General features: G+C 39.6%; 4 protein-coding genes across 9 annotated transcripts; 1 reads left to right on the forward strand and 3 right to left on the reverse strand.

Moving 5' to 3' along the window:
* Positions 1 to 1,210: 1,210 nt before the first annotated feature.
* LOC147924378 (tRNA (carboxymethyluridine(34)-5-O)-methyltransferase-like) lies at positions 1,211 to 3,135 on the reverse strand. The gene is made up of 3 exons (XM_087497331.1): positions 2,953 to 3,135; positions 1,600 to 2,763; positions 1,211 to 1,529 (listed from the first exon to the last, which is right to left on the reverse strand). The coding sequence occupies exons 2-3, from the start codon at positions 2,736 to 2,738 to the stop codon at positions 1,430 to 1,432; spliced, it is 1,239 nt and encodes a 412-aa protein (XP_087353457.1). The 5' UTR covers positions 2,739 to 2,763; positions 2,953 to 3,135; the 3' UTR covers positions 1,211 to 1,429.
* A 327-nt stretch (positions 3,136 to 3,462) lies between these two features.
* On the reverse strand, positions 3,463 to 14,584 carry LOC104789441 (acetyl-CoA carboxylase 1-like). Of its 3 annotated transcripts, XM_087494131.1 has the most exons (32): positions 14,249 to 14,584; positions 13,646 to 14,016; positions 13,355 to 13,561; positions 13,095 to 13,256; positions 12,923 to 13,015; positions 12,732 to 12,827; positions 11,658 to 11,831; positions 11,442 to 11,535; positions 11,157 to 11,344; positions 11,030 to 11,080; positions 10,878 to 10,917; positions 10,666 to 10,790; positions 10,466 to 10,582; positions 10,317 to 10,391; positions 10,183 to 10,239; positions 9,965 to 10,069; positions 9,765 to 9,851; positions 9,469 to 9,660; positions 9,189 to 9,377; positions 8,996 to 9,106; positions 8,805 to 8,894; positions 8,533 to 8,709; positions 8,366 to 8,443; positions 8,157 to 8,279; positions 7,812 to 8,081; positions 7,375 to 7,703; positions 7,043 to 7,280; positions 6,605 to 6,963; positions 6,313 to 6,526; positions 6,047 to 6,223; positions 3,805 to 5,958; positions 3,463 to 3,723 (listed from the first exon to the last, which is right to left on the reverse strand). In XM_087494131.1, the coding sequence occupies exons 1-32, from the start codon at positions 14,526 to 14,528 to the stop codon at positions 3,667 to 3,669; spliced, it is 7,080 nt and encodes a 2,359-aa protein (XP_087350257.1). In that variant the 5' UTR covers positions 14,529 to 14,584; the 3' UTR covers positions 3,463 to 3,666. The 3 variants fall into 3 exon arrangements, with proteins under 3 accessions (XP_087350257.1, XP_087350258.1, XP_087350259.1); XM_087494132.1 differs by lacking the exons at positions 12,732 to 12,827; positions 12,923 to 13,015; positions 13,095 to 13,256; ... (1 more) ...; positions 13,646 to 14,016; positions 14,249 to 14,584 and adding an exon at positions 12,013 to 12,209; XM_087494133.1 differs by lacking the exons at positions 12,732 to 12,827; positions 12,923 to 13,015; positions 13,095 to 13,256; ... (1 more) ...; positions 13,646 to 14,016; positions 14,249 to 14,584 and adding an exon at positions 12,013 to 12,136 and having other exon boundaries at positions 11,614 to 11,831.
* Positions 14,585 to 14,888: 304 nt separating this feature from the next.
* LOC147924379 (acetyl-CoA carboxylase 1-like) lies at positions 14,889 to 25,678 on the reverse strand. Of its 2 annotated transcripts, XM_087494136.1 has the most exons (32): positions 25,233 to 25,678; positions 24,316 to 24,686; positions 23,945 to 24,151; positions 23,698 to 23,859; positions 23,503 to 23,595; positions 23,275 to 23,370; positions 22,931 to 23,104; positions 22,743 to 22,836; positions 22,459 to 22,646; positions 22,322 to 22,372; positions 22,207 to 22,246; positions 21,991 to 22,115; positions 21,793 to 21,909; positions 21,643 to 21,717; positions 21,510 to 21,566; positions 21,288 to 21,392; positions 21,092 to 21,178; positions 20,802 to 20,993; positions 20,530 to 20,718; positions 20,334 to 20,444; positions 20,146 to 20,235; positions 19,888 to 20,064; positions 19,720 to 19,797; positions 19,510 to 19,632; positions 19,166 to 19,435; positions 18,738 to 19,069; positions 18,421 to 18,658; positions 17,974 to 18,326; positions 17,678 to 17,891; positions 17,406 to 17,582; positions 15,169 to 17,319; positions 14,889 to 15,081 (listed from the first exon to the last, which is right to left on the reverse strand). In XM_087494136.1, the coding sequence occupies exons 2-32, from the start codon at positions 24,655 to 24,657 to the stop codon at positions 15,025 to 15,027; spliced, it is 6,765 nt and encodes a 2,254-aa protein (XP_087350262.1). In that variant the 5' UTR covers positions 24,658 to 24,686; positions 25,233 to 25,678; the 3' UTR covers positions 14,889 to 15,024. The 2 variants fall into 2 exon arrangements, with proteins under 2 accessions (XP_087350262.1, XP_087350260.1); XM_087494134.1 differs by having other exon boundaries at positions 21,793 to 22,115; positions 25,233 to 25,667.
* A 704-nt stretch (positions 25,679 to 26,382) lies between these two features.
* On the forward strand, positions 26,383 to 27,687 carry LOC104787285 (uncharacterized). Of its 3 annotated transcripts, none has more exons than XM_010512824.3 (4): positions 26,383 to 26,566; positions 26,668 to 26,874; positions 27,426 to 27,471; positions 27,587 to 27,687. In XM_010512824.3, exons 1-4 carry the CDS (start codon positions 26,487 to 26,489, stop codon positions 27,614 to 27,616), a joined length of 363 nt encoding a protein of 120 aa, XP_010511126.1. In that variant the 5' UTR covers positions 26,383 to 26,486; the 3' UTR covers positions 27,617 to 27,687. The 3 variants fall into 3 exon arrangements, 1 of the variants encoding a protein (XP_010511126.1); XR_015586281.1 differs by having other exon boundaries at positions 26,441 to 26,566; positions 27,388 to 27,471; XR_015586282.1 differs by having other exon boundaries at positions 26,447 to 26,566; positions 26,799 to 26,874; positions 27,388 to 27,471.
* Positions 27,688 to 27,887: the final 200 nt, after the last annotated feature.

The raw sequence follows: 27,887 nt of genomic DNA on the forward strand, positions 1-27,887 counted from the left end.
ATTTCATACCCAAATAATTAAAATGGTGCGGATTTCAAAATTTAAAATTAACAGATGCTGACTCATATGCTACATAGGTAATGAGGTGGCAGCGACTCTAATAAAACGGTGTCGTTAAAAATTGTCACAACGGGGACTCGAACCAAATACCTAAGCAATTTACTACATATGCAATACCAACTGATCTGAAATCGTATTTGGCTATTTGCTACCAATTGAAACGTTTTTATTTATAAACTCTAAATATTTGGTTTTTCTCAATTTATTCTCTTCATCTTCTCCAATCAGGTTTGTTTAGATTAGGGTTTCTAAATCTCTACAATCGTTTTTGTTTTGATTTCAGTAAAATCCATTGAAGATTTATGTTAGTTTTTCGTTTCTTTTTTGAATTATTGGAATTGAGCTTCTTCTAGTCTTGAGATCTGAGAATCTTTTATTCCTTACCTTGAACAACTTCATGAAGAATGTGATGATCTGAGATTCTCTGAGCCCCAAAATCCTCGACAAACGTCCATAAATATGCACTTGGCATCGATAAGAATCAATGGGCAAAAGATTGATTTACAGAACAGATCGAGAAAATCTTAACATCATGAGTCAAGGTGAGATGACAAGCTCCATATATTTTTAGGTTTATAAACATAAACGTTTATACATGTTTCTAATATGATTGTGGATCAAGTGAAAATGACATATGTAAGAAAGGTAAACGTCGTTAGTTTGAATCTTGGATGATGCAAACTATTTTTTTTAAATTTAAAATCAAAACGACACCGTTTTAGTGAAGTCGCTGCCACCTCATTAACTATGTGGCATATGAGTCAACATATGTTAACTTAGATTTTGAAATCCGCACTATTTTAATTATTTGGGTATGAAATTTGAATTTTATTTGAGTACATGTATAAATTAGCACCCTAAGTTTGTACAGGTAGAAATTGGCACTTTGGAAATTATACGGGTATAAAATGGCCCTTTTCCCCTTTAAGACTCTAATTGGAACCACCCAAACGCCTCATTCGCAAACAAGCCCCTACAATGATCACCAATCAACAAGTCTTTTGGAGAAGGCTATTGGATATCAAGATTGGTGATCATTGTAGGGGCTTGTTTGCGAATGAGGCGTTTGGGTGGTTCCAATTAGGTATGAGTCATTCTTAGTGAATGAATCACTAGTAACATTTGTATTGTACAAATCGAATTTCTGACATTTTGTTTATCATGTAGAGAATTCCTTTTCTTTCATTTGTGTTACACATAATACAAAACCCCTTAAAGCCAACAAACTGCAGGGAAAAAGAGCTGCCACAGAATCTCAACTACAACCATGAAAAATGCAATGATAACTTTCGATGGAGTTCCAATTTCAGAAAGATTTGGAAAAGTGTATCTGAGTTTGAAACCAGACAAGTCTGAGTCCACTAGATGATCAATCTTGGTTTAGAGCTGCTTTCTGAAGAACAATACACCAATTGGACTTATCGTAAAATCTATCAACTATCATTGCATTGCCTACTCGAGATGCCAACCTGTGAAAAGATTATTACCACATGTTAACAAACAAGACTAACGATAATCGATAGAGAGCAAGTGACACACCTTTCAAGTTCGCCTTCACTGAAGACGTGGTAGTATCTGTTGTACACAACAGCTCCTTTTCTGTCGTCTTTCTTTGCAAGCCCAGTTGCAAGTGCAGATGCAGATGCACCACTCACTTCAGCACGGTGGTAGGGTAGATGCCATGGAACAAAGTACTCTTGTTGGCTCTTCTTCAGAGCCTCCAATGACTCTTCCTTTTGCTCTACTATGCTGGCTTTGGTTTCTTTTAGCTCTCTCGTGCTCTCCTCGCTCTCTGGAATGCTCTCAAGACCGATGAACGGGGAGTTGTCAGCCTTTTGCTCCTTGGTACTCACCTCAGTCTCTGGAATGCTCTCAAGACTAAAGAAGGGGTTGTTCCTCACACGAGGGCTATTCATTGGACTACCTGGGCCGACCCATTCCTCAACATACTTAGCAGACAAGGGTGTCCATTTGGTGAGCAACGACGTGTCCTCCTGTTCTGCAGCCCAAACCGTAATGAGAACGAATCCACCTGGCTTAACCACCCGAACCAGTTCTTCAATCGCTTTCTTCCTCCTACTCTCTGTACTTAAGTGATGCAAAACCGCTATAGAGATGGCAGCATCACCAAAGTCCTCTCTATAAGGAAGATTAACAGCATCTGCAACCAGAACCTCTTGCCCTTTATCCGAACAGATTTTAATCAACGGATGACTTATGTCACATCCTATGAAGAAACAGCTGGGGTTCAACCCCAAATACTTGCCGTTCCCGCAACCCGCATCAAGAATCACAGATCCACAAGGCAGAGATTCAAGAAAGGCAGCAACTTTAGGCCACTTGGCAAACCTCGTAGAGCTGAAATGTGGAGCAATCGCGTCGTAAACCCGATGAACGTACTTTTTCTCAATCTCAGGCGTGGATTTAACACTCAAGGACGACGAAGAAATCTCCTTTTCTCTAATGGAAACTGATTCAATAATCTGAGCTGCTGCTTCTTCTTCTTCATCAGATGATGTTATCAGCTCCCTTGAATCAGATTTGACTTTGATATCTCGCATTTTACTTGTACTAACCGAATAAAAACCAAAGCTTTGAAGAATAATACGACCTCCAGTAGTAGTAGTAGTAGAAGAAGAAGAAGAAGTTCTAATACTTCTTAAAACATCCAAAATCATGAGCTAAACCACCACCACCATGAATCTGCAGAAACAAAGTACAGCCCAGGTAACCAAACTTCATTATTAACTCAATTCATCTATCAAAACCTAAAACATTCTAAACAGCAAAGTCCACAGATTCAAGATCCCAGTATCATTGGAAGCTGGAAAACGAATAAAAATTGAAACTTTACATAAGAAAGTAAGATTAGAATTGAGGAAAAAAGCTTACAAAGTCAAGAAGAAACGTCGTAGGACTCGAGCAGAGACAATATGGATTTGCAAGTGTCGGTTCGTGTGATCTGAAACGGAAGGTGGAGTTTAGGGTTTTGGGAAGAGGAATTGACTGATATTATAGATTCCGTACTCCATATTTAAATTTGTTTATGATATTGAACCCATTATTTACTCTTTTATCAATAAAACCCCCGCCCCCTTCTTTAGTCAATGTTTTCATCTTGATTGCACTTTCACAATTTATTTATATTGCCAAGTGCTTTTGGCATGAAAGTATTGTATTGTCACATATCTTTGAGAAGAACTGATAGACTCAGTGGCATTCATGAAAAGGTAGTACTAGAGCTCGATGGTGGGAGAAGGCGAATCAAGATGAGAGTTGGTTAAATTTGGATGAAGCCTCTCTTGTGAAGAAAGCCTCCTTCTACCTTCTCCTAAACTTACAATTGTTTATTCTATTTTTGACTAAACCACCAAGATATATTTTGCAAGTCATCTTAGGGAGTTTATAAAATACTTATATATATTTTCTCCCTTGAGTGTTGAATAAACTATTGCGCAGCTAAATTATGTAGGCTAACAAATGTGAGGAAGAAGATCGTTTAAAATCTAGTTTCAATCAAATAACTTGTGTCACCGTAGGACACGAGCAACTCCAAAAACACCATCTTTAATGGAACCGAAGCTAAACCTATTTATATAGATATCATCATCCCAACACTTTTCGAATCGCATCCACCAGTTGTTCCCTTCTTGAAAGCTCCACCTGCATCACACATATTCACTCTCACTCAAAAAAATAAATAACTCATACAAGAAGCAAAAACCTCAGTGTTTCATTTCATACCTTGTTTAGAAGATTAGCAAGTCCCTGAGGTAAAGCCTGCAAATCCAACGAATTCCCAATCTCTGCAAGTTGATTCAGCAGTTTCTGCGCTCTCAACTCACACAGCTTATGCTCGTAGTTACTAGCATTGTCCTTCCATGTAAAGAACAGTTGGTCGTCTGTCCAAGCTTCGTCTTTCCCCTTTGCAATCTCGGATTTGCAGAACCATTCCTGAATTAAACCCATTGCAGATTTATATGATAACTTGTCTCCAGACGCTTTTCTTATCTTCTTCACAAGAGAGCTCTCTGCAATTCTCCGATATAGCTTTTTATAGAAGAAGCTTCGCGAGCCGCTCCATTCTACAACACTTTTGATCACTCCTTTTGCAGCCATTCTCATGGAAGTGTCATGAAGTTGCGCAAATTTGGTGGCGATTTGGATATAAACAGGTAAAAGCTGCTTCTCTCGGGTTTTAATCTGTTGCTGGAGAAGCTTGATGTTTGCATACGCCGCCTCGTTTTGCTTGGCATCTTGGATCTTTGCTTTCAGATTGATTAGCTTCTGGTCCAACCTTCCCATGCACTCTAACAGCTCTTTTCTTCTAAATTTTATCTCTATCATTCCTTGAGGCTCAAGCACATTTCCACGAGCGGTTTCATCAGCATACATTTCAACATAATCTGAATTTATCTGGCTATCAACAACCACCCACGCTCCACCTCGCAGTTCTCCCATCATTGGGATGTACACGAACACTGGCTGTCCATATGTTCTCAGATTTTCTACTATATTTGAACCAGCCTGAAGTATTCCTTCAAAAAGATCTCTCTGCCCACCAGAAAAACCTCTCCAGTTTGCTAGGATAAACAATGGAAGCTGTTCCCGGTTGAAATCCATGAGCGCTTGAGATGTCTTGGCTGCTGAATCAGGAAACCAGACTTGCCCTGCTTGTGGAACCACTCTCTCATGAGACTCTAGCTGCCCTGGATCTGCCGGGATTATCTGCATTACAGTTTGTGTCTCGACGGCAACCACTCCCACGGGTATACCCCCCAGCTTTGCTCTCCCAGTCACTACTGTCCTTGCCCAGCCTTCAAGAGTCTCAACAAAGCTATTTTTATCAAAGATGCCACCAAGCCATTTACCACTACTGTCGTTGATCCCAGCTATAGCGGCTCGTGGGTCACAAGAATTCTCTGGGACGTACTCCACACTTCTCTCTGGTGAATCTACAGGGGCAAGAACAGGAAGAGGACCACCCACGTAAGCAGGAATGTAGCTCAGCCAGTTGAGAATTGCTGATACGCCTTCAAGATCATCTGAGACTGTAAGATGAACAACACCATTAGTGCCCATGATTTTAGGGCCACCAAGTTGCATGTGAGAGCTATAGACTTCACGCCCAAGCAGCTTGTTGAGCGTAGAAAAGCCGGTCAAGATGATCGGCTGGTCTACTCTCTGTATGCATCTCATGCCCAGGCGGGCAAGATAAGCACCGATTCCTACCGATCTTCCACTAACAAAGGTCAAAGTAAAAGTTTCATTGTACGCCCTTGAGTAAGCACCCGCTATTGCCCCACTGCCTGTTAGATTTTCAACTCCGATACCATCTTCTTTACCAACAATCGTATCAATCACCCACCTTGTTTCGCCACTAGGGAGCTTCATTTCGTGCGCAATGACAGATGATCCAATCCTTGAATGGTCTTCAGAGCTCAGGTATATATACTGAAAACCATTCTCGGGGGAAACTTCATCCGACCACCCAACTTTGAAGCAGGCTTTAACTTCTTCAGCTACACCGAGTCGGGCGCCAGAATTTGCTGCCAAGTAAATCAATGGAAGCTTCTGGGAACAAGCCAGTTCAGTCACAGCAAGGAAAAATGCATCCTCTCTAGGACCAAAAGAACCAGCTTTGAATGTGACATCATTGGCTACTACGACAAGTTTCCGTCCCATAGGAAATTCAGGAGTAGATATCTCTAAGCTCCAGGCCACCATTCCAAAGTCGTTAAGACCCGCTGGTCTTTCAACCGGAATAAGACATGTATCCGAAGAACCTTCTGGATTGGAGAATACAAGCTCTTTGACGTTGATGAGAGTATTCTTGCATGGTTTCCTGACTCCCGGGTGTTGTGATGCCCACAACATCTCCAATGCTGTCTCAAATGACTAAAGATACAAAAAAAAATTACGTAAGGTGGGTAGAAAACAGCAAAGAGTAAATCTATGTGAGAATCTTCCGAGTTCGGTTACTAACCAAGGGGAAGTCATAGCAATACGTAGTGTTACTCCTCCTTGCGGCTAGACGTTTCCTGTCCAGATGATTCAGTGGTTTATATTGACCGTTGATTGGGGTTTCATGCAAAGGTCCCTTCTTACTTATTGAGTGGTAGATTAAACTGTTACTCCCAGTAGCTTGCACTTCTCGGTATATCTGAAACGTTAAATCACAGATTGTCAAGTTCTGGATATGTGTACTCTCTGTAAGGTTTGCACAGCAAAAAATTTATAAGCTGAAATTACATTGATAGTGCATGTACGGCCTGTCACATTTGCAACCACGACCCTCCAAGCGCCATTTGCTAGTCCCGAGGACCCCAGCCACAGTCGCACTTCCCACTCGCAAACACCCAACCTGTGCATTTTTACTCCAACAGACCTATGTATCTCTCGTGTTGCTTCTTCTAAGATCATCTCAACTCTAGTTTCTTCATCTTCCGCATTCACTTCAATTCTCCTGTGACAAAAAATTGATAATCGTTAAAGTTCTGACATATCATAAACTTTAACTTCTAAGAGACACAGCCATGTCAACCTGGGGTAAGGCACAAGATCATCTATCTGCTGCTCACTTAGTATGCATAAGAACATATGTGCATGGTCTGGTTTCATGGCACTGACAGCATTATGTGCATTCAGTTCCAGTTCCTCCATGGCATTCATCAAAGACCTCAGAATGCATTTCGACGTAAACGCCATGGAGAGCAGTGTTTGGCTAAGTTGGTAGTCCTGCCCTTGCTGTGAGATAAACCCATCATTCATTGTAGCTTCTCGAACCAGAGACCTAAGGAACATCCTTTTGATTGGCACTGGCTTGTCTGTAACAGTATACATATGCCACTGACGGTCTCTTGAAGGTGTATACTGTAAATTTGAGTACCCTTTTAGCTTATCCTGCATTAGACAAACAATAAACAATCATTTAAATAAATGCAAGATGCTGTAAATATACATTTCATCATCATGGACATACCAACTCAAGGTATATGGATAGAGGAGGTTCAAGATGTCGCAGCAACGGCTCTTCTACATAATACTGTTTATCCATGGACCAATGGAAAGAATGTCTCATGGGTGGTCGTCCTTCATCTCGCTGAATTATACAGCTGATTGCATCAACACCAGCAGAACAGAGGCTCAAACTCACTTCCTCGTCATTAAGAATTTTGGCCAACTTGTTTACTCTTTCCTGAGCTTGGTCCTCGTCCCCACTGAGACAAAACAAACCAAAAATGAAACCTTATTAGGTAGACATTACGGCACCTAAGCTGGTTTAAACAACCATGCTGTGGCGACTTTCAATACCTGTCCTGAAGCAGACTCATCTGATTGTTGATGCCCACAATAGCAATGTGCATCATATTGCCAGATAAAGAAGCTCCGGCAGTTTCATAGTCGTTGTGGTTTATTTCTCTCAATGCTGCACTTATTATACTTGGCAGAAACTGTAGCGATTTGATTATAACCATAGCCCCCCATTTTTTCTTGCGACGTTTCTCAAGAAACACTTCTTCAGATGTCTCGTCTAAGCCAATGTTTTTTATATCCATATGCTCCTCCTCTAGGAACTCCCAGGAAGCAATAAGACCAGAACGGTGCCACTGCATCCTCACGCTTTCTTTAATGACATAGGGCTGATGAAAAAAGTCGAGTTAAAATGACGTCAAGATTGTCTATCTCTAATAAAATTGCAGTCTAAAAGGAATTTTGAATAATAATGGTGCGAAAGAATGAACTATAACCTGGTATAATCTGCGAATATAAGTCTCAACAACCCGTCTTTGGAGTGTGTGATTGCTGTGGTCAAATAGTCCCACGAGAGCATCTTCAACAGCTAAAGATGCGCTCACAAGATCCTCCATCCTTTCACTAATGACACTTTTTCTCTTGGGGGTATCCATATTTTCTCCATCCTCCATAAACATTTCTAACTCTGACAGGCTTCTAGCAATGTTTGAACGAAGTTCACTAAGTTTTGTCTGTTCAAGCAATTGACTCGCCTTGAGTGCCAACTACACACACAAACTGATCATCAGCTGGAAAATATCAACAACAATAGCATAAAACATAAAGGAAACCACATGTACCTCAGAGTAATTAGTATGGTTAAGTGTTGAGAATCGGAGAAGTTTATCTCTGTATGCTGTAGGATTAGGGAAAACAAGCTGCTCCATGAGTTGAAGAACAAGTTTGTTTTTGCTTTTTATTCCCTGACAAAAGAAAATGAGTATGCCAGTTTAATAACATATAGTAATGCGACAAGAGAAACCTGGTGTGTGAAAGAATAAGTACCAACCTGGTGTGAAAGTACGATATCGACAATCTTTGATAGATCTTTCTTGTTTAGTTGACGCATGCTTTCTATAACATCAGCCTTTTTAAGAAAATAAAATGCTTATCAAGACTCCTCACACATAACTGATAACCACGAAGCCGTTTGACAACAATTGAACCATATATTACCAGCATGTTTTCGTTGAATAATTCTTCAACTGATAGATATTCTTCAAAGAGAGAATGAACAATCACACGGGCATGACTTTCTCTACCACCTTCATAAGACTTCACCAGGCTCATCAATGGTTCAATGAGCCGTTCAAGGGAACCTCTCTCTTTCTCATCACAAGATAATAAATGAGCCTGTTGCAAAAAGTGGACCGAAAAGAAAACATTTCAGAGAATAAATTACAGAACAGTAGGTCACAAATGTTAGAAACAGAACAGTAGGTACCCACCTCAAGAGTGCCTTTTAAGATTTTCGCAGGGAAATCTCTGGTTAGGGGGTTTTTGGAGACAATCTCAAATTCCTTGTACTTTGATTCCAGCTGATAAAGAATTATATAAGAAAAGCAGTAAGAGACTTGAAACTCAAAACAAGATCACAGGAAACTAAAACGAATTATGAATAGTTTACACAATTGTATACCATGTTCCTGAGATCTTTAGGTAGTCGTGTTGCTAGAACAGCAAAGCACTCTTGCCACTGAAGAAATGGCAGTTCAGGGCTGTCAAGGCAATTAAGTAAGTCTTGAACAACCTGAAAAAGATATGAGCAATCTCAGAGTCAAATGATCTAATAGGAAAGTTGGATTCAAATAGGAAAAACAAATAGCATTTACCTCATCTACTTTATGGCCATATCCAGCAAGAATCATGCGAGCAGCATGTAAAGTTGCACCACATCTCTGATGAACTTTGCCAGAAACTGCGGTTGGAAACCCTAATTTTGGGAAACTTCCATGGAAGGGTTCAGCCTTTCTTACAGAAGAAGGATCATCAAGATCAAGTGTGGCTATAAGTTCACCAGGCTGTGAAGAAAATAATGGATGGGTTAATCAATGTCGACAAAACTGTAGGAAAACAATACAGTATTTGTTTAGCAATGGATAGTTTTTTCACCTGCATGGCTTGTCCTTCAGACATTTTGAAATGGATAACTCCTGAAGCAGGTGAAAGAAGTGGCATGCACATCTTCATGACCTCAACTTCGGCATAAGGCGTATCAGCGTCAATATTGCTGTCGTCTGAAACCAAATACCTCAGCAACTTGCACGGTGTTTCAGCCATCAACTTCGAAGGATCGTGATCATTCTGAATAAGCCAAAATTGACAGACAACTTTAAGTTAAAAATGACTTCAGACAAACGTGAAGTATACATAGTAAAACAAAAAAAAAAAACAAATTTAGTGCAAACCTGTAGTAAACAAGTTCTTCCGTCAATGAGAAGACGAGTTCCTGCAGCTTCTTCCTCTGCATATATCACATGGCTTTTACCATCCAACTGTAATGACAGTGAAAACCAGAAAAGGAAGTGAGATTCTCAAAAGGCAGGTTACTATGTGTGAAATATGTATGTCACTGTCTTGTAGTATAGAACAAAGGCAGAAAACTTGCCTGCATCAACAGACCTCCATCACGTAGAGTGTGTATTTCTGATACAACTTCTGAGTTATTCATTCTTAGCCTGTAGGATCCTGATCCACCCCTAACTACATCAATCTACAAACAGTTCAGGTTGGTTAGCTTCGGTAACAACATCTTCAGCGCAAAAGTAATATGGCAGATGAAAAGAAGAAAAGCAGAGAAGTAAAATTTTAATAACAGGCACATACCGTATATTTAGTGCCTTCAATATTCAGTGACACTTGAGAATGCACAAGAGATATGTGCTGCAAGTTAAGAGAGATAAAAGTAAACAACTAGATCATTACGGGAAAGACAAAAGAGAGCAATGATATTGGAGTACCTTTGGGGGAATTTGCCCCTTTTCTAGATAACCAACGTAATCTGAAACCACAGCAGCACTGGTGGTTGATGCTTTCTGGACAAATAGTGAAATGCTTCACTGGATAGAAAATTTTTCAATACATAGATCTCTGAGAAAGAGGTTCTTACATGGAGAGCCCCGCCGACAACAGAGAGATACCACGGAGGCCTCTCTGCTCTAACCCGCATAGCAATCCTACTGTCCAACCAACCAGTGTGTATTTTGTTCTCCCGGTAATCAGAAGCCTGATTAAGGATCGAAATGGTCTTATCATGGTACATTACAAACACAGAGTGTAACTCTTGTGTGTAGGAAGAAGGAAGCATACATGTAGAAGGTCGATCGTGTAGTCAACGTTAGTCCTAATTTCTCCACGAATTTGAATTTCTTTCAGCCCAAGAACCATATTTGCTATTGCCATGGCTCTGGATTCCCCAAATGCAAAAACATGTCCTGTATAGAAGGTTAAAAAGGTTACTATAAATTGTTAAACTCAAGAAAAGAAGTGTCCCAGCAGCCCAAATATTGCACTTAACTTACCAAACTGGGAATCTGAGAACTCGTGGATGCCTCCACCAGACTGTTAAAAAAAAAAAAAAAAAAAAAAAAAAAAAAAAAAAAAAGAGTCGTAAAATTGAAGGCATAGCGAAACATATGTATTATTAGCAGAGCAGCTATAGGGTTATAACTACCTTGACAGAAAAGTAGGCCCACACATTTGGCTTGCTCTTAAAACTCAATTCCTGTTGCAAATTCAATTATTATCCCTAGAGAATAGACTTAAAAATTTGCACTCACAGTCACAGCTATGAATACTACCTGTATTTTACCGCTGGTGGGCTTGAACCCGTCATCAGGATCCTCGCTTGTCACGCGTACAGCCACACAATGACCTTTAGGCCTTATAGAGTCAGCTTCATCAAAATCAAAAGGGAAGGCTGCAACAGAGGTTTGTCTCCAAGAATCATAGCCTCCACTATGTTTTATACCATAGAAGCGTCTTATCTCTAACAAAAAGAAAAAAAAACAAAAGACAGTAGTAGTACCATAATTACAATATGCATATAGACAGACTAGAATTAAGAAAGCGTTGCCTCGGGATACCAGGGATTTGCCAGAGAGGAATTCCCATCCCAACAGCAACTTGTGCAGCAGGAAGATTTATCTCAGCAATCCACTCAGTTACAGGGTGCTCAACCTGACCACAAACAATCAAAAGTCTTGAAAATTTTCTGAATGCGAGGGTTAAGCTCTAAGAAGTAAGTATGAAAGAAACCTGTAAACGAGGGTTAAGCTCTAAGAAGTAAGTATGAAAGAAACCTGTAAACGAGGGTTAAGCTCTAAGAAGTAGTACTCCCCAGTGTCCATACTATAGAGATACTCAACAGTAGCAGCTCCAACATAGTTAACACTCTTAGCCAACCTTCTAGCTGCTTGCTCAAGTTTCTTGACGGTTTCTTGGGGAGCCACGGTGATTGGACCTTCCTCTATGATCTAATGATACAACAAAAACCATATATAATAGTACTGTTAGGTTAATTAATATTCCATAACTCAGTTGGATTATAAAGTATACAAATTTTTGGTTGCGTCTTGATGTTGCAATTTGTGGATGGAGAAAATTGGAAAATGAAACGACCTCTCAAGTTTTAAAAATAAAATTCCCACTCGATACCTGAGAGTTGGGTTGTGTGTGAGCAACTCGACTTAGTTTATTTTGGGAAAAATCCTACTTCGATCATCATCGTCTCCGAATGGTTTGCTGGATTTCTCACTCACTCACTCAATACAGAGCTTTTGGTTGGGTAAATTGAGAGAAATGCTTTAAATTTGAAAGCCTTTTTTTTTTTTTTTTTTTTTTTTTGTTTTGGTTGGTAACAAAGGATGAAGGTAGCGTAAATAATCGTCTACCGGAAGGTACACCTAACATAGTAACGGTCAATAACAACAAATTGCACACCACACCAAGTGTTTGATGAATTGCTACTAAAAAGATGACGACATAGTGAGAGGAAGTAACCTAAAGCTTGGAAATGAATAAGATAAACTCACTGGAACAAGGATCACTGAGAAGCAAAATATATAACATTTTCGCAAGAATTAGTGGTCTTTAAGTTCAGACATGGTCAATTAGCAGATTCTATGTGGACAAGGGTCAAGAAGGAATGCCAAAATTTTGTACATGAGCTTCAGGACATATCATAAGAAGGAGATGAGATTAGATCAAGAAGGGTCTTTGAGCATTTGTTAGTTTTGGGAAGCCTTTGGCTTTTAGGGAGAGAGTACTTTAGAGACTCTACTCTACATACATATATAGCAAACTTTAAATTTACTTGTTCTTGTTCTTGATTGTTGAGTAATAAAAGAGAGAAAAGATAATGATAAGTAACAAACCTTTTGGTGTCTTCTCTGGACGCTACAATCACGGCTATGCAAAGCTGATACGTTTCCATATTGGTCACACAGCAGCTGGACCTCTAAATGCCGACTCTATACACAAATTAAATATTATTATCAACAGACATGCTTATTATTTTGCTGTGTGTTAGTCTAGTCGTCTGCTATATATTGTTAAGTAGCCGTACCTCTGAAGCAACCTTCATTATGAATATCGGCGAGCCAGGGACCTCACCTTGAACTTGTTTGAATAGTGCCCTAACCTCATCATCATTATGAACCTAAGAAATAAAATACAAAAACCATACTTATATAGTATGATCGGCTTAATTAGTCAACAAACAAAAGGCACAAGCTGACCTTCCTAATGCCTTTACCGCCACCACCCCACGACGCTTTGATCATTGCCGGGTAACCAACAACTTGACAACTAGCAATTGCTTCTTCAGTTGTGTAGACACAAGCTTTCTTGTAGATTTCCTCTGGGATCGTTACCAAGCTGCTCCCTGGAGGTATTTTAACCTGAAAAACATATAAGAATTCATTCATTTTGTCAACAACTCTCTCTGGTAATAAAGATGTTCGGGTCTTCGAAGTAATATTTGATTTTTTTTACTTACATGGGAACCACTCCATGGCAGAGTAGGTACATCAGCAGCTTGTGCAATCAACGACGAACCAATCTTATCTCCTAATGCCACCATTGATGTAGCAGGAGGACCAAGAAATATGATTCCTTTTGCCCTCAAGGCATCAGGTAATTCAGGGTTTTCAGATGCATGACCCCAACCAGGCCAAACTGCATCCACACGAGTTGCCTCAGCCATCTGCACTTGGTATTTTAGACAAAGATGAATCACCAAAGACACACAGCTAAGCATTAATTACTAGTTTGCAAAAGTTTCATTCACCTCTACAATAAGCTGAACATTAGCATAATTGTTATTGTTAGTTCCTCCCGGAACCTCAACAAACTGATCAGCGATTCTGATATGCTCAGCATTGATCCGCATGTCTTCAGTAGTTGCCATGGCCACCAACGATATGGATTTTTCTGAGCCAAAGGTTTGGTAAGCCCATGTTCTGATACTGCGTATAAACTTCACAGCTGCCATTCCATTGGTAGCAACCAATATACTATGGATTGGCCTTTTCCCTCCAAGTGCTTTACAGAACTCATCCACTTCAGACACCGTCACATCATTTCTACCTGGTTCTACAGCACTCTTATCCCCGTTAATAGATTCAGCCGGTAAAACTGTCCTTTGAGCTTCAGATATATCTGGAAAACATCCATAAGCACAGACATACATGAATCAACTTTACAAAGAATTGTAATGAGAACCAGAAACCCATTGGTGCTATCATCTGACCTGATGATCCACTACCAAGATTACTTAGAAAGAGCATTTTCGTAGAGATGACCGCCAAACTCATAGGGAATTATATATACAGGGAATAATAGCAAAAACGCAATCGTAACTTAACTTCTTAAGAAAAGAAAGAAAGCAAACCATTCTCCCAGAACGAGGTCGGATCAGTGCTGTTCGCATTGTTTCTTGCTAAGCATACCAGAGGAAACTGTTGTTTGGTCCGAGACAAAACTGTTGTTGTGCTTACTCCTTTGAAGGCTCTCATACTACTTCCCAGCTTCACAGTCAATGGAAACTCTCTGTCCATGGTACTTGCACCACCACCAACTGTTGTGATCCATGGAGAACCATTCGTGAGGCTGATCGGATCAGAACCTCCATTACCGGTAGAACACGAAGAAACCAAAGCTCTCATCTCCATTTTCACAAAACTTGGTGACCAAGCCAAACAGTCCCAAGATCAGTAAAAAGTACTAAGAAACTGTCCCCGTTATTACTGGACTTTATTATTAAATTTGGGCTTTAAAGCCACAAGCTGTTTGGTCAACACTTATAAATTATCGTCATAATAGGAAGATCTTAAACAAAAAGAATCTACATTTTAAGAATGAAATTTTGATTGCTGTCACAGTTAAGTTTTATTTGGACTATATCTTTGGGTTGAGTGTATGAAGCAGGTGTTAAACTGGCTTTGGTTCAGTGACAGATTTCTGACTCTTAACAATATATATATATATATATATATATATATATATATATATATTTAGGAACAATAGTGACATGTTGAATGAATTATTGCGTAATTCGCTTATACGGGAATGACAAATGCTACAACAACATTTACAGCAAATATAATAACTTCAACCGCAACTCTAAATGTCCATCTTTCTTGGAACAGAAGCTAAACCTCTTTGATATTAACCCAACACTTTTCGTAGCGCATCCACCAGCTCTTCTCTTTTTGAAGGATCCACCTGCATCACACATATTCACTTAGGCCACCAAAAACAGAGCCATACAGAAAAGAAACCAAGTTTTGTCTCTAAGTTTTCATTTCATACCTTGTTTAGAAGATTAGCAAGACCCTGAGGTAGAGCTTGCAGATCCGACGAATTCCCAATCTCTGCAAGTTGATTCAGCAGTTTCTGCGCTCTCAACTCGCTCAGCCTCAATTCGTAGTTACTAACATCGTCCTTCCATGTAAAAAACGCTTGGTCATCTGTCCAAGCATCTTCTTTCCCCTTGGCAATATCTGAATTGCAGAACCAATCCTGAATTAAACCCATTGCAGATTTATATGGTAAGTTGTCTCCAGACGCTTCCCGTACGTTTTTCACAAGAGAGCTCTCAGCAATTCTCCTATTGAGTTTTTTATAGAAAAAGGACCGCGAGCCGCTCCATTCAACAACACTTTTGATCACTCCTTTCGCAGCCATTCTCATGGAAGTGTCATGAAGTTCCGCAAATTTGGTGGCAATTTGGATATAAACTGGTAAAAGCTGTTTCTCTCGGGCTTTAATCTGTTGCTGGAGAAGCTCGATGTTCGCATAAGCCTCGCTTTGCTTGGCATCTTGCAGTTTTGCTTTGAGACTGATTAGCTTCTGGTCCAACCTTCCCATGCACTCTAACAGCTCTTTCGTTCTAAATTTGATCTCTATCGTCCCTTCTGGCTCAAGCACATTTCCACGAGCAGTTTCATCAGCATACATTTCAACATAATCCGAATTTATTTGGCTGTCAACAACAACCCACGCTCCACCACGCAGCTCTCCCATCATTGGGATGTACACAAACACTGGCTGCCGATATGTTCTCAGATTTTCTACTATAGTTGAACCAGCCTGAAGTATTCCTTCGAAAAGATCTCTCTGCCCACCTGAAAATCCTCTCCAGTTCGCAAGGATAAATAAGGGAAGCTCTTCCCGGTTGAAATCCATGAGCGCTTGAGCTGTCTTGGCTGCAGAATCAGGAAACCAGACCTGCCCTGCTTGGGGAACCACTCTTTCATGAGAGTCAAGCTGTCCAGGATCTGCTGGGATGATCTGCATTACTGTCTGTGTCTCAACTGCAACAACTCCAACGGGTATTCCCCCGAGCTTAGCTCTACCAGTCACTACCGTCCTTGCCCAGCCTTCAAGAGTCTCAATAAAGCTATTTTTATCAAAGATACCGCCAAGCCATTTACCGGTATTGTCGTTAATCCCAGCTATAGCGGCTCGTGGGTCACAAGAATTCTCTGGGACGTACTCCACAGTTCTCTCTGGTGAATCTACAGGGGCAAGAACAGGAAGAGGACCACCCACGTAAGCAGGAATGTAGCTCAGCCAGTTGAGAATTGCGGATACGCCTTCAAGATCATCTGAGACTGTAAGATGAACAACACCATTAGTGCCCATAATTTTAGGGCCACCAAGTTGCATGTGAGAGCTATAGACCTCACGCCCAAGCAACTTGTTGAGCGTAGAAAAGCCGGTCAAGATGATCGGCTGGTCAAGTCTCTGTATGCATCGCATACCCAGGCGGGCAAGATAAGCACCAATTCCAACCGTTCTTCCACTAACAAAGGTCAAAGTAAAAGTTTCATTGTACGCCCTTGAGTAAGCACCCGCTATTGCCCCACTTCCTGTTAAGTTCTCTACACCAATACCATCTTCTTTACCAACGATCGTATCAATTACCCACCTTGTTTCCCCACTGGTGAGCTTCATTTCGTGGGCAATGACAGATGATCCAATCCGTTCGTAGTCTTCAGGGCTTAGGTATATATACTGAAAACCATTCTCAGGGGAAATTTCATCTGACCATCCAACTTTGAAGCAGGCTTTGACTTCTTCAGCAACCCCAAGTCGCGCACCAGAATTTGCTGCCAAGTAAATCAAGGGAAGCTTCTTGGCACAAGCGAGTTCAGTAACAGCAAGGAAAAATGCATCCTCTCTAGGACCAAACGAACCAGCTTTGAAGGTGACATCATTTGCGATTACCAGAAGTTTTCGTCCCATAGGAAACTCGGGAGTCGACATATCTAGGCACCAAGCCACCATTCCAAAGTCATTGAGACCCGGTGGTCTTTCAACCTGATTAAGAGATATACCCGAAGAACCTTCTGGGTTTGAGAATACAAGCTCTTTAACATTGATCAGAGTATCCTTATATGGTTTCTTAACTCCTGGGTATTGTGATGCCCACAACAGTTCCAAGGCTGTCCCAAATGCCTGAAAAGGAAAGATATAACGTAAGGGGATTGGAAGTAGCCAGAAGAGTAAACGTATGTGTGAATCTTCTGAGTTCAGTAACAAACCAACGGGAAGTCATAGCAATAAGTAGTGTTACTCCTCCTTGCCGCTAGACGTTGTCTGTCGAGATATCCCAGTGGCTTATATTGATCATTGATTGGGGTTTCATGCAGAGGTCCCTTCTTGGTTATTGAGTGGTACACTAAACTGTTTCTCCCAGTAGTTTCAACTTCTCGGTATATCTGAAAACTCGAATTACAGCAGGTTAAGTCATTGAGATGTGTACTCTTACTCTTTGCGTTATTTGTACAACCAAATACTTGTAAACTGAACTTACATGTACAGTGCATGTACGGCCTGTCACGTTTGCAACCACAACCCTCCAAGCACCACTTGCCAGTCCAGAGGACACCAACCACAACCGCACTTCCCATTCGCACACGCCCAACCTATACATTCTCACTCCAATAGATCTATGTATATCTCGTGCTGCTTCTTCTAAGATCATCTCGACTGTAGTTTCTTCATCTTCCGCATTCACTTCAACTCTCCTGTGAGAAACACATTGATTATAATTACCATAAGGTCTGACATATTACAAACGGTAACATGTCAAGGAACAGCCATAGCTACCTGGGGTAAGGCACAAGATCATCTATCTGCTGCTCACGTAGTATGCAAAGGAACATATGTGCGTGGTCCGGTTTCATGGAAGCATTATGGGCATTCAGTTCCAGTTCCTCCATGGCATCCATCAAAGACCTCAAAACACATTTAGAGGTATATGGCATGGAGAATAGTGTTTGGCTATGTTGCTTATCCTGCCCTTGCTGCAACATAAAGCCGTCATTCATTGTAGCCTGTCGAACAAGAGATCTCAGGAACATCCTCTTAACTGGCACTGGCTTGTCTGTAACAGCATACAGATGCCACTGACGATCTCGTGAAGGCGTATATTGTATATCTGAGTATCCTTTCAGCTTATCCTGAAACAGACAAAAAGTAAACAATCATTAAAAAAAATTGTGAGAAGCTCTAAAACTCGAATTTACATTTCATCGTCATGAATCACGATCATACCAACTCAAGATATATGGACAGAGGAGGTTCAAGATGTCGCAGCAATGGCTCTTCTACATAATACTGTTTATCCATTGACCAATGGAAAGAATGTCTCATGGGTGTTCGGCCTTCATCTCGCTGAATTATACAGCTGATTACACCAACACCGGCAGAACAGAGGCTCGAACTCACTTCTTCCTCTTTAAGAATTTTGGCCAGCTTGTTTACTCTTTCCTGAGCTTGGTCCTCGTCCCCACTGAGACAAACAAACCAAAAATGAAACAATATTAGGTAGACATCACGGCACCTAAGCTGCAGTGGCGACTTTCAAGTACCTGTCCTGAAGCAGACTCATCTGATTGTTGATGCCCACAATAGCAATGTGCATCATATTGCCAGATAAAGGAGCTCCGGCAGTTTCATAGTCGTTGTCGTTTGTTTCTCTCAATGCTGCACTTATTATACTTGGCAGAAACTGTAGCGATTTGATTATAACCATAGCCCCCCATTTTCTCTTACTACGTTTCTCAAGAATTCCTTTTTCGGATGTCTCTTGATCGTCTAAGCCAAAGTTTTTTCTTTCCATATGCTCCTCTAGGAACTCCCAGGAAGCAATAAGACCAGAATGGTGCCACTGCATCCTCACGCTTTCTTTAACGACATAGGGCTGATGGAAAGAGTCGAGTTAAAATGACGTCAAAGTTGTCTTATAAATGAAGCCGAAAAAAAAGAATAATAATGGTACGAAGGAATGGACTATAACCTGATATAATCTGCGAATATAAGTCTCAACAACTCGTCTTTGAAGTGTGTGATCGCTGTGGTCAAATAGTCCCACGAGAGCATCTTCAACAGCTAAAGATGCGCTCACAAGATCTTCCATCCTCTCATTAATGGCACTTTTCCTCTTGGGAGTATCCATATTTTCTCCATCCTCAGTAAACATTTCTAACTCTGACAGGCTTCTCGCAATGTTTGAACGAAGTTCACTTAGCTTGGTCTGTTCAAGCAATTGACTCGCCTTGAGTGCCAGCTACACACACAAACTGATCATCAGTTGACGAATGTAAACATAAATATTATAAAACATAAAGGAAGCAAACGGACCTCAGAGTAGTTAGTATGGTTAAGTGTTGAGAATCGGATAAGTTTATCCCTATACGCAGCAGGATTAGGGTAAACAAGTTGCTCCATGAGCCGAAGAACGAGTTTGTTTTTGTTTTTTATGCCCTGAAAAGAAGAATAGATGAGCATTTCAATTCAGTGACATAGTGATGAAGAAATGAGAAGCCTGGTCTGAGAAGGATGATCACAGACCTGGTGTGAGAGCACTATATCAACAATCTTCAACAGATCTTTCTTATATTGCTGACGCATGCGTTCTATAACATCAGCCTATTCAAGAAAAATAAAATGGTTATTAATACACGTCAGAGGTAGCTAGTAACCAAAAATCCGTTTCTTAGTTATTGAACCATATATTACCAGCATGTTATCATTGAATAATTCTTCAACTGATAGATATTCTTCAAAGAGGGAATGAACAATAACACGGGCATGACTTTCTCTTCCACCTTCATAAGATTTTGCAAGGCTCATCAATGGTTCAATGAGCCTCTCTAGGGCACCTCTCTCTTTATCATCACAAGAACATAAATGTGCCTGTTGCAAGAAGTAAACCGAAAATTTCAGAGAGTAAAAGACAGGATAGTATTGGGAATGATAGAAAGAATAGGCAATCACCTCAAGAATGCCTTTTAAAGGTTTGGCAGGGAAATCGGCAGTCAGGGAGTTTCTGGAGATACTCTCAAATTCCCTATACTTTGATTCTAGCTGATAAAGAATTATAAAAGAAAGTATTAAAAGACTTGAAACTCAAAACAAGATCATAGAAAACGAACACAGATTATGAATAGTTTACAAGTGGTTACCATGTTCCTGAGATCTTTAGGTAGTCGTGTCGCCAGAACTGCAAAGCACTCTTGCCACTGAAGAAATGGCAGTTCAGGGCTATCAAGGCAATTAAGTAAATCTTGAACAACCTGCAACATATGATCAATCTGAGACTCAAATAATCTAATTAAAAAGTTAATCAAATAAGAAAAAAAAAAAAAAAATAGTGATTACCTCATCTACTTTATGCTCATAGCCAGCAAGAATCATGCGAGCAGCATTTAAAGTTGCAGCACATCTCTGATGAACTTTGCCGGAAATTGCGGTTGGAAGCCCTAATCTTGGAAAACTTCCATGGAAGGGTTCAGCCTTTCTTACAGCAGAAGGATCATCGAGATCAAGCTTTGCTATAAGTTCACCAGCCTGTGAAGATAATGGAAGTGTTAAACAATGTGAACAAAGCTGTAGGAAACCAATATTTGTTTAGCAATGGAGTGGTTTTTCACCTGCATGGCTTGTCCTTCAGACATTTTGAAATGGATAACTCCTGAAGCAGGTGAAAGAAGTGGCATGCACATCTTCATGACCTCAACTTCGGCATAAGGCGTATCAGCGTCAATATTGCTGTTGTCTGAAACCAAATACCTCAGCAACTTGCATGGTGTCTCAGCCATCAACTTCGAAGGATCGTGATCATTCTGATAAGCCAAAATTGACAGACAACTTAAAGCTAAAAATGACTTCAGACAAACGTGAAGTAATATGGAAAACTAAAGATAAAAAATTCAGTAGAAACCTGTAGTAAACAAGTTCTTCCGTCAATAAGAAGACGAGTTCCTGCAGCTTCCTCCTCTGCATATATCACATGGCTTTTACCATCCAACTGCAATGACAATGAAAACCAGAAAAGGATGTGAGATTCTCAACCAGTTTTGATGTGTGACACATGTATGTCCCTGTCTTGTAGTATACAACAAAGGACAAATACTTGCCTGCATCAACAGACCTCCATCACGTAGAGTGTGTATTTCTGCTACAACTTCTGAGTTGTTCATTCTTAGCCTGTAGGTTCCTGATCCACCCCGGACTACATCAATCTGGAAACAGTTATGTTCAGGTTAGTAAGCCTCAGTTACAACATCTTCCGTGCAAAAGTAATATGCACGAGCAGAAGAAGAGAGCAGAGACGTAAAATTTTGACAGTAGAAGCATACCGTATATTTACTTCCTTCAATATTCAGAGACACTTGAGAATGCACAAGAGATATATGCTGCAGGTTAAAAGAGAAAAAGTAAGCTACAAGAACATAACGAGATAGATAGAAGAAAGCGCTGATATTGGAGTACCTTTGGAGGAATTTGCCCCTTCTCCAGATAGCCAACGTAATCAGAAACCACAGCAGCACTGGTCGCTGATGCTTTCTGGACAAATAAAACATCTCGTCACCAGATAGAAACTTTTCAAGACAATTAAGTCTCTGAGAAAGAGGTTCTTACATAGAGAGCCCCGCCAACAACAGAGAGATACCATGGAGGCCTTTCAGCTCTGACCCGCATAGCAATCCTACTGTCCAACCAACCAGTGTGAATTTTGTTTTCCCGGTAATCAGCAGCCTGGTTAACAATTGAAATGATCTTGTCAGGATATTGCAAACACAGAGTGTAAGCTTGGTATGCAAGAAGAAGGAAAGGTACATGTAAAAGGTCGATGGTGTAGTCAACATTAGTCCTAATTTCTCCACGGATTTGAATTTCTTTTAGCCCAAGAACCATATTCGCTATTGCCAGAGCTCTGGATTCCCCAAATGCGAAAACATGTCCTGGATAGAAGATTAAAGGAAGTTTCAATTTGTATAACTCAAGAAAAGAACTGACCTAGCAGCCCAAATACATATATTTCATTCAACTCACCAAACTGAGAATCTGAGAACTCGTGGATGCCTCCACCGGACTGTAAAAAGTAGTTGTTGAAATTTAAAGCATAGCTAAACATGTTATACAGCCAAGCATCTATAGATATACCTACCTTTACAGAGAAGTACGCCCATACATTTGGCTTGCTCTTAAAACTCAATTCCTGTTGCAAGTCCATACAAGTGTCAAGTGTTAACACAGTACTCAATGAATGAAGATCAACTTTGAATTCCAGCGATATCCCATTACCTGTACTCTACCGCTGGTTGGTTTGAACCCGTCATCAGGATCCTCGCTTGTCACACGTACAGCCACACAATGACCTTTTGGCCTTATAGATTCAGCTTTATCAAAATCAAAAGGGAAGGCTACGACAGATGTTTTTCTCCAAGAATCATAACCTCCACCATGTTCTATACCATAGAACCGTCTTATCTCTAAGAAATCAAAGCGAAATAGACAATACATTACACATGTGAATGGAGTAAAAGAGAAACCTCTGCCTCTGGAAAATAAGGATGCAGACTATATACCAGGGATTTGCCAGAGAGGAATTCCCATCCCCACAGCAACTTGGGCAGCAGGAAGATTTATCTCAGCAATCCACTCAGTTACAGGGTGCTCAACCTGAGCTCAAACATCAAGTCAAAGAAATTATTCAATTTTCAAGCCCGAACCTATCAATAGATTCCAACACAAAAAACTGTAGTGCGTAAGCAACCTGTAAGCGAGGGTTAAGCTCTAAGAAGTAGTACTCCCCAGTGTCCATACTGTAGAGATACTCAACAGTAGCAGCTCCAACATAGTTAACACTCTTAGCCAACCTTCTAGCTGCCTGCTCAAGTTTTTTGACAGTTTCTGGAGGAGCCACAGTTATTGGACCCTCCTCGATGATCTATAATACAAACGGTAAAGTAAGAGCTCATGCAATACTTTGTCATTGCCAAAAGGGACTCTTACTCAATTGGAGAATAAAAATTGATGTATATAACTATGAATAAATTAGACAGAAGGATCTTCTATATAACCAGAAAATTAAAAATCCAGAATCAACCACTAACAAACCTTTTGATGTCTTCTCTGGACACTACAATCGCGGCTATGCAGAGCTGAAACATTTCCATACTTGTCACAGAGCAGCTGGACCTCTAAATGCCGGCTCTATACAAAAAAAGATTAGAAAAATGACATGTAAAGAAATGCAACGCATTACAGAGTCAAATTCTCTAGTAAAGTAACAATATAAGAACTCAGCTATGCCTAGCTCAAGAGATATAGTTAAGTAGCAAATACCTGTGACGCAACCTTCATTATAAATATTGGTGACCCCGGGACCTCACCCTGAACTTGCTTGAACAGAGCCCTAACTTCATCAGCATTATGAACCTAAGAAAACAAACCAGAATAAGAACACTAATATAGGAATCGGTTTAGTTTACAATGAAAAGAGGAGACTGACAGCCCAAATGCATATCTACACAAGCTGACCTTCCTAATGCCTTTTCCGCCACCACCCCATGAAGCTTTGATCATCGCTGGGTAACCGACAACTTGACAGCTAGCAATCGCTTCTTCAGTTGTGTAGACACATGCTTGCCGATAGATCTCCTCGGGGATGGTTACCAAGTTGCTATTAGGAGGTATTTTAACCTGAAAACATAAGAATTCAGTGTTTAGAAAATAACAACATAACTCCGATAAACAAGCTAAGCTTAACAGGAGTAAATTTACTAACATGGGAACCACTCCATGGCAGAGTGGGTACATCAGCAGCTTGTGCAATTAACGAAGAACCAATCTTATCTCCTAGCGCTCCCATTGAAGCTGCTGGGGGACCAAGAAATATAATTCCCTTGGCATCTAGGGCATCAGGTAATTCAGGGTTCTCAGATGCATGACCCCAACCAGGCCAAACTGCATCCACGCGTGTTACTTCAGCCATCTGCACACAGGGTTTTAGAACAAAGATGAATGAAGAAAAGAAAATACCACAACTCTCTTGCTGGAGTTGAGCTTCTCATGAGGAATCGAAATCGACAATTCGTGTGTTCTGTACAGTGCAACAGGATAATTCAGATATTAGTAGTACCGAAAAGTTGATATTACCTCTACAATAAGCTGAACGTTAGCATAATTGTTATTGTTGGTTCCTCCCGGAACCTCCACAAATTGATCAGCAATTCTGATATGCTCTGCGTTGATCCGCATGTCTTCAGGGGTTGCCATCCCCACCAATAATATGGCTTTTTCAGTGCCAAATGTTTCGTAAGCCCATGTTCTGACACTACGTATAAACTTCACAGCTGCCATCCCATTGTTAGCGATCAAAATACTATGGATCGGCCTTTTCCCTCCAAGTGCTTTACAGAACTCATCGACTTGAGACACCGTCTCATAATTAATACCAGGTCCTACAGCACTCTGGTACCCGTTAACCGAGCCAGCCATTGTTACTGTCTTTTAAGCTTCTGATATATCTGCAAAAAACAGCCATAAACACATACTAAATCACTTCAGAAATAAATGGGTAGCAATATTGTCTCAGAATTGTACTTCCAAAGTAACAAAAAGATGCTATCTACCAAAATTGACTTGAATAAACATAACAACAGAACTATAAAAACAAGTATAATTCGGAGTTCAAATGAAGATGCAAGGGTGGTGGAATCAAGCTGGATAAAGAATATGACAGCAATGCGTAATTCATATGATGAAAAAGTAAAGGAAAAGCAAAAGACAATCATAAGCAAAAGATCTTGCAAGTAAGAAAGCGAGCATCATTATCCAATAATGAGTCCCTTTAGAAATCTGAGAGATCTAAGAGGAGATTAAGTAATGATTAAAACCCCACAACTGAAGTCGAAGCTCAACAAACCCAACTCCAATAAGAAGTTGAAATCACGAAAAAAAAAAAAAAAAAAAAAAACAAAACAAAAAAAAAAACAAGTCCAAAATCACAATAAAAATCAAAACTTTAAAACACCCAGATAACGAAATCAAGCAAAAGAAGAAAACTTTCAAACCTTTGTATGGGTAGAGAAGAGTCAAAAGACCATCTCAGACAGAACGCCACAATTTTGGGGCCTTTACCTAAACAATAACCAAAAGAGAGAGAGAGAGAGAGAGAGAGAGAGAATGAGAGAGAAAGAGAGAGAGAGAGAGAGAGAGAGAGAAGGGTTTAAAGAGAAGGAGGGAAGAGAATGGGAGAGAGGGTAGGTTGGAGTTAGAAGAGGAGAAGGAAGGTGGGGTCAAGAGAGTTAATAATGGCAGATGAAGAGAGGAAGATGAAAACGAAGAAGAAGAAGAAGAGAAGAGAGTGCACGTGGTCTCTGCCTCCGCCACACTCCACACCTTCTCCATTGTTTTTTTTTGTTTCGATCCCTTTTTGTTAGGAGGCGCCGTAGTTGTTGTTCCTCAGCTACCCTCTCTTCTCTTTTTTTTTTCCATCTTCCACTCTTGTTTTTTCCGCTCTTATGGTTCTCATTTTTATTCTTTTTTATTCAACAAAAGTTTTATTTGAACTTTTCGAATAAAGTTATTTTTTGTTTATCAAACATAAGAAAATAAAGAAGTCAATTATAAAAAATATATATATATATATAAAAGAAAAAAACTAAGAATCAAAATTTCTTGAGTTGAACTCATTTTAAAGAATGTAAGACCATCCTTTGTTTAGACCATTTTCTTGAATCTAACTAGCTTTTGAATTGCCAAATTCTAGTGCATAGATTTTTTGTGTGTGTTTTTTTTACAGCATCTATTGCATAGTTTTATTAGATTATAATTAAATTAATGTACCATTCTTAGTGTTTTATGTAAGATACATTTAGTTCAGTTGGAAACTTTTTAATATATGATATTATTCTTTATTGTCTGTAGTATTATATTCTCTTTAACTAACTTTAGTTTAAGATCATATTTTACTTTTGTGGATACATCTTTAAGACTATTAAAAAGTATATTTAAAAATGTTAATTGAGCTTATTTCATATTTTGTTATGTAAAAGTTTACTACATATAACATAGTTAACGAAAAAAAAGGTTTACTACATTGTATCCAAACAAAGCAACGGATGATACCTCTCTCTGATTCTAGTACTTATTATTTGATGGAGACATCAATACAATAACAATAAAATGTTTCTCTCCAGTTGATGACACCTCAACTTTTGTATTGAAGCAGAGACTGACACATCATTTAAAATTAATACCCAATTAAATTAAAACAATTAATACAGCTAAGCACAAGATTTGGTGACTCACTAAGTTGTATCTCGATGTCTTCGTCCTGCGATCTCGTCACACGGTGGTGTTCTGTAGTTGGTTTGAGTTCCCCAAAGATTCCAATCTTAAAAGGGTTTGAGTTTCAATCCATAGTATCATTTCAATTTCGTTGGTTTGGGTTTGGATATTGAAAGGGTTTTTGTGTTATTTATTTCTAATTTTGATCGCATATAGTTACGAATTGCTCGAAGCTGTTTTAGAGATAGAGAGATTTGATGTGATGGAAACATGTGTCAAATTCGGACCAGGAGTTCCTGGGTTACAATTTGGTATACGATTTGGAGTTGGTTGTGGAATTGGTGTAGGTTTTGGCGATAGTGTGGGAAGAGGAGCTGCTTATGATCACTCTCGTTCTTATTGTAACATTGGGAAGCCATCTTTGTGAGTTAAAAAAGAATTACTTCTTTTTTTTTTTTTTTGAGTTTTAGTGATTTAGGATTTGAGATGATGATTTTGGACTTGTTGATTTGTTGACATGAGTGAAGTTGATTCTCTTATTGATGAACTTGTTGTTAGTACCAAGAAGCTTGTGAAAGCTACTACGAAAGAAATCGACAAGTGGATAAAATGATGAACATTAGGAAAACTTTAGCTTGTTGCATTGCAGCTGTTAGTGTTGTTTCTATGTTCTTTAGATCAAGAATGTAGGGGGCTAGCTAGGTATAACGTTCATATCTGACACCCCTCAAGAATCTGTGCCATAGTAGGTTTTAGCTTCTCCAGATTGTGATGCTCGGTTGCTTGTAGTCCTTGTCCTAGGCCGTAGATAACTTAGCTTTAGTTTTACGCTGTTTTAGCTTTGGCGATAGTGTTTTACACTCGTCTCATAATGGTAAGCTTTATATGGTAAAGCCTCTTCTTATTCACCATGTTTTCTCCTTCATCTGCTTGCAGCATGAGAACATAAACAAATCTTAATTTCCTTGTGTAAGGTTTTTCTCGACAGTAGCCATAGTGGCGCCACCATGGAGGATACATGTACAGTCTGCATTTTTAATTATCTGATTCATTTTTTTTTTGATCAACCGATTATCTGATTCATTATGTTTTCTATTTATTGATTAATTTTATCTTGTAATTGTTTTTTTTTCAGAATGATGACACAACAACTAACAACAAATGATGTTGATGATACAATTTGTGGTTTTGTTTCATCATTTGTGGTTTAAGAATCAGACAAATAATTTTATCAAAGTTGTTATCATTAAATTTAATATCATCAGCCAAAATTATTTAAAAGATCAAAATAATTAACAATTATAATGGTGTTCCAATGCATTGTGATACAAGAAAAAAAAAATGATTTTTGTCTACAATTTCATTACCATTAAAAAAAACCAACAAAAAAATAATAACAAAAACCTAAAATCAAAAATATTAGTAATGAACATTGT

This window comes from Camelina sativa, chromosome 17 (assembly GCF_030686135.1).
Source record: "Camelina sativa cultivar CO46 ecotype springtype chromosome 17, ASM3068613v1".
Taxonomy (NCBI): domain Eukaryota; kingdom Viridiplantae; phylum Streptophyta; class Magnoliopsida; order Brassicales; family Brassicaceae; genus Camelina; species Camelina sativa.

Bases quoted from the DNA above. Each gene is read 5' to 3' on its own strand.
- LOC147924378 (XM_087497331.1), bottom strand. From the start codon at position 2,738: ATGATTTTGGATGTTTTAAGAAGTATTAGAACTTCTTCTTCTTCTTCT. The intron at 1,530-1,599 runs GTGTGTCACTTG...ATCTTTTCACAG, and splicing joins AGTGAAGGCGAACTTGAAAG to GTTGGCATCTCGAGTAGGCA.
- LOC104789441 (XM_087494131.1), bottom strand. From the start codon at position 14,528: ATGGAGATGAGAGCTTTGGTTTCTTCGTGTTCTACCGGTAATGGAGGT. The intron at 13,562-13,645 runs GTGAATGAAACT...TACCAAGTGCAG, and splicing joins ATGTTCAGCTTATTGTAGAG to ATGGCTGAGGCAACTCGTGT. The intron at 10,918-11,029 runs GTAGTTATAACC...TTTTTTTAACAG, and splicing joins GGGCCTACTTTTCTGTCAAG to TCTGGTGGAGGCATCCACGA.
- LOC147924379 (XM_087494134.1), bottom strand. From the start codon at position 24,657: ATGGCTGGCTCGGTTAACGGGTACCAGAGTGCTGTAGGACCTGGTATT. The intron at 21,567-21,642 runs GTACTCCAATAT...TTTAACCTGCAG, and splicing joins AGGGGCAAATTCCTCCAAAG to CATATATCTCTTGTGCATTC. The intron at 17,320-17,405 runs GTTTGTTACTGA...TTTCCTTTTCAG, and splicing joins ATTGCTATGACTTCCCGTTG to GCATTTGGGACAGCCTTGGA.
- LOC104787285 (XM_010512824.3), top strand. From the start codon at position 26,487: ATGTCTTCGTCCTGCGATCTCGTCACACGGTGGTGTTCTGTAGTTGGT. The intron at 26,567-26,667 runs GTTTGAGTTTCA...GATCGCATATAG, and splicing joins AAGATTCCAATCTTAAAAGG to TTACGAATTGCTCGAAGCTG. The intron at 27,472-27,586 runs GTACAGTCTGCA...TTTTTTTTTCAG, and splicing joins CGCCACCATGGAGGATACAT to AATGATGACACAACAACTAA.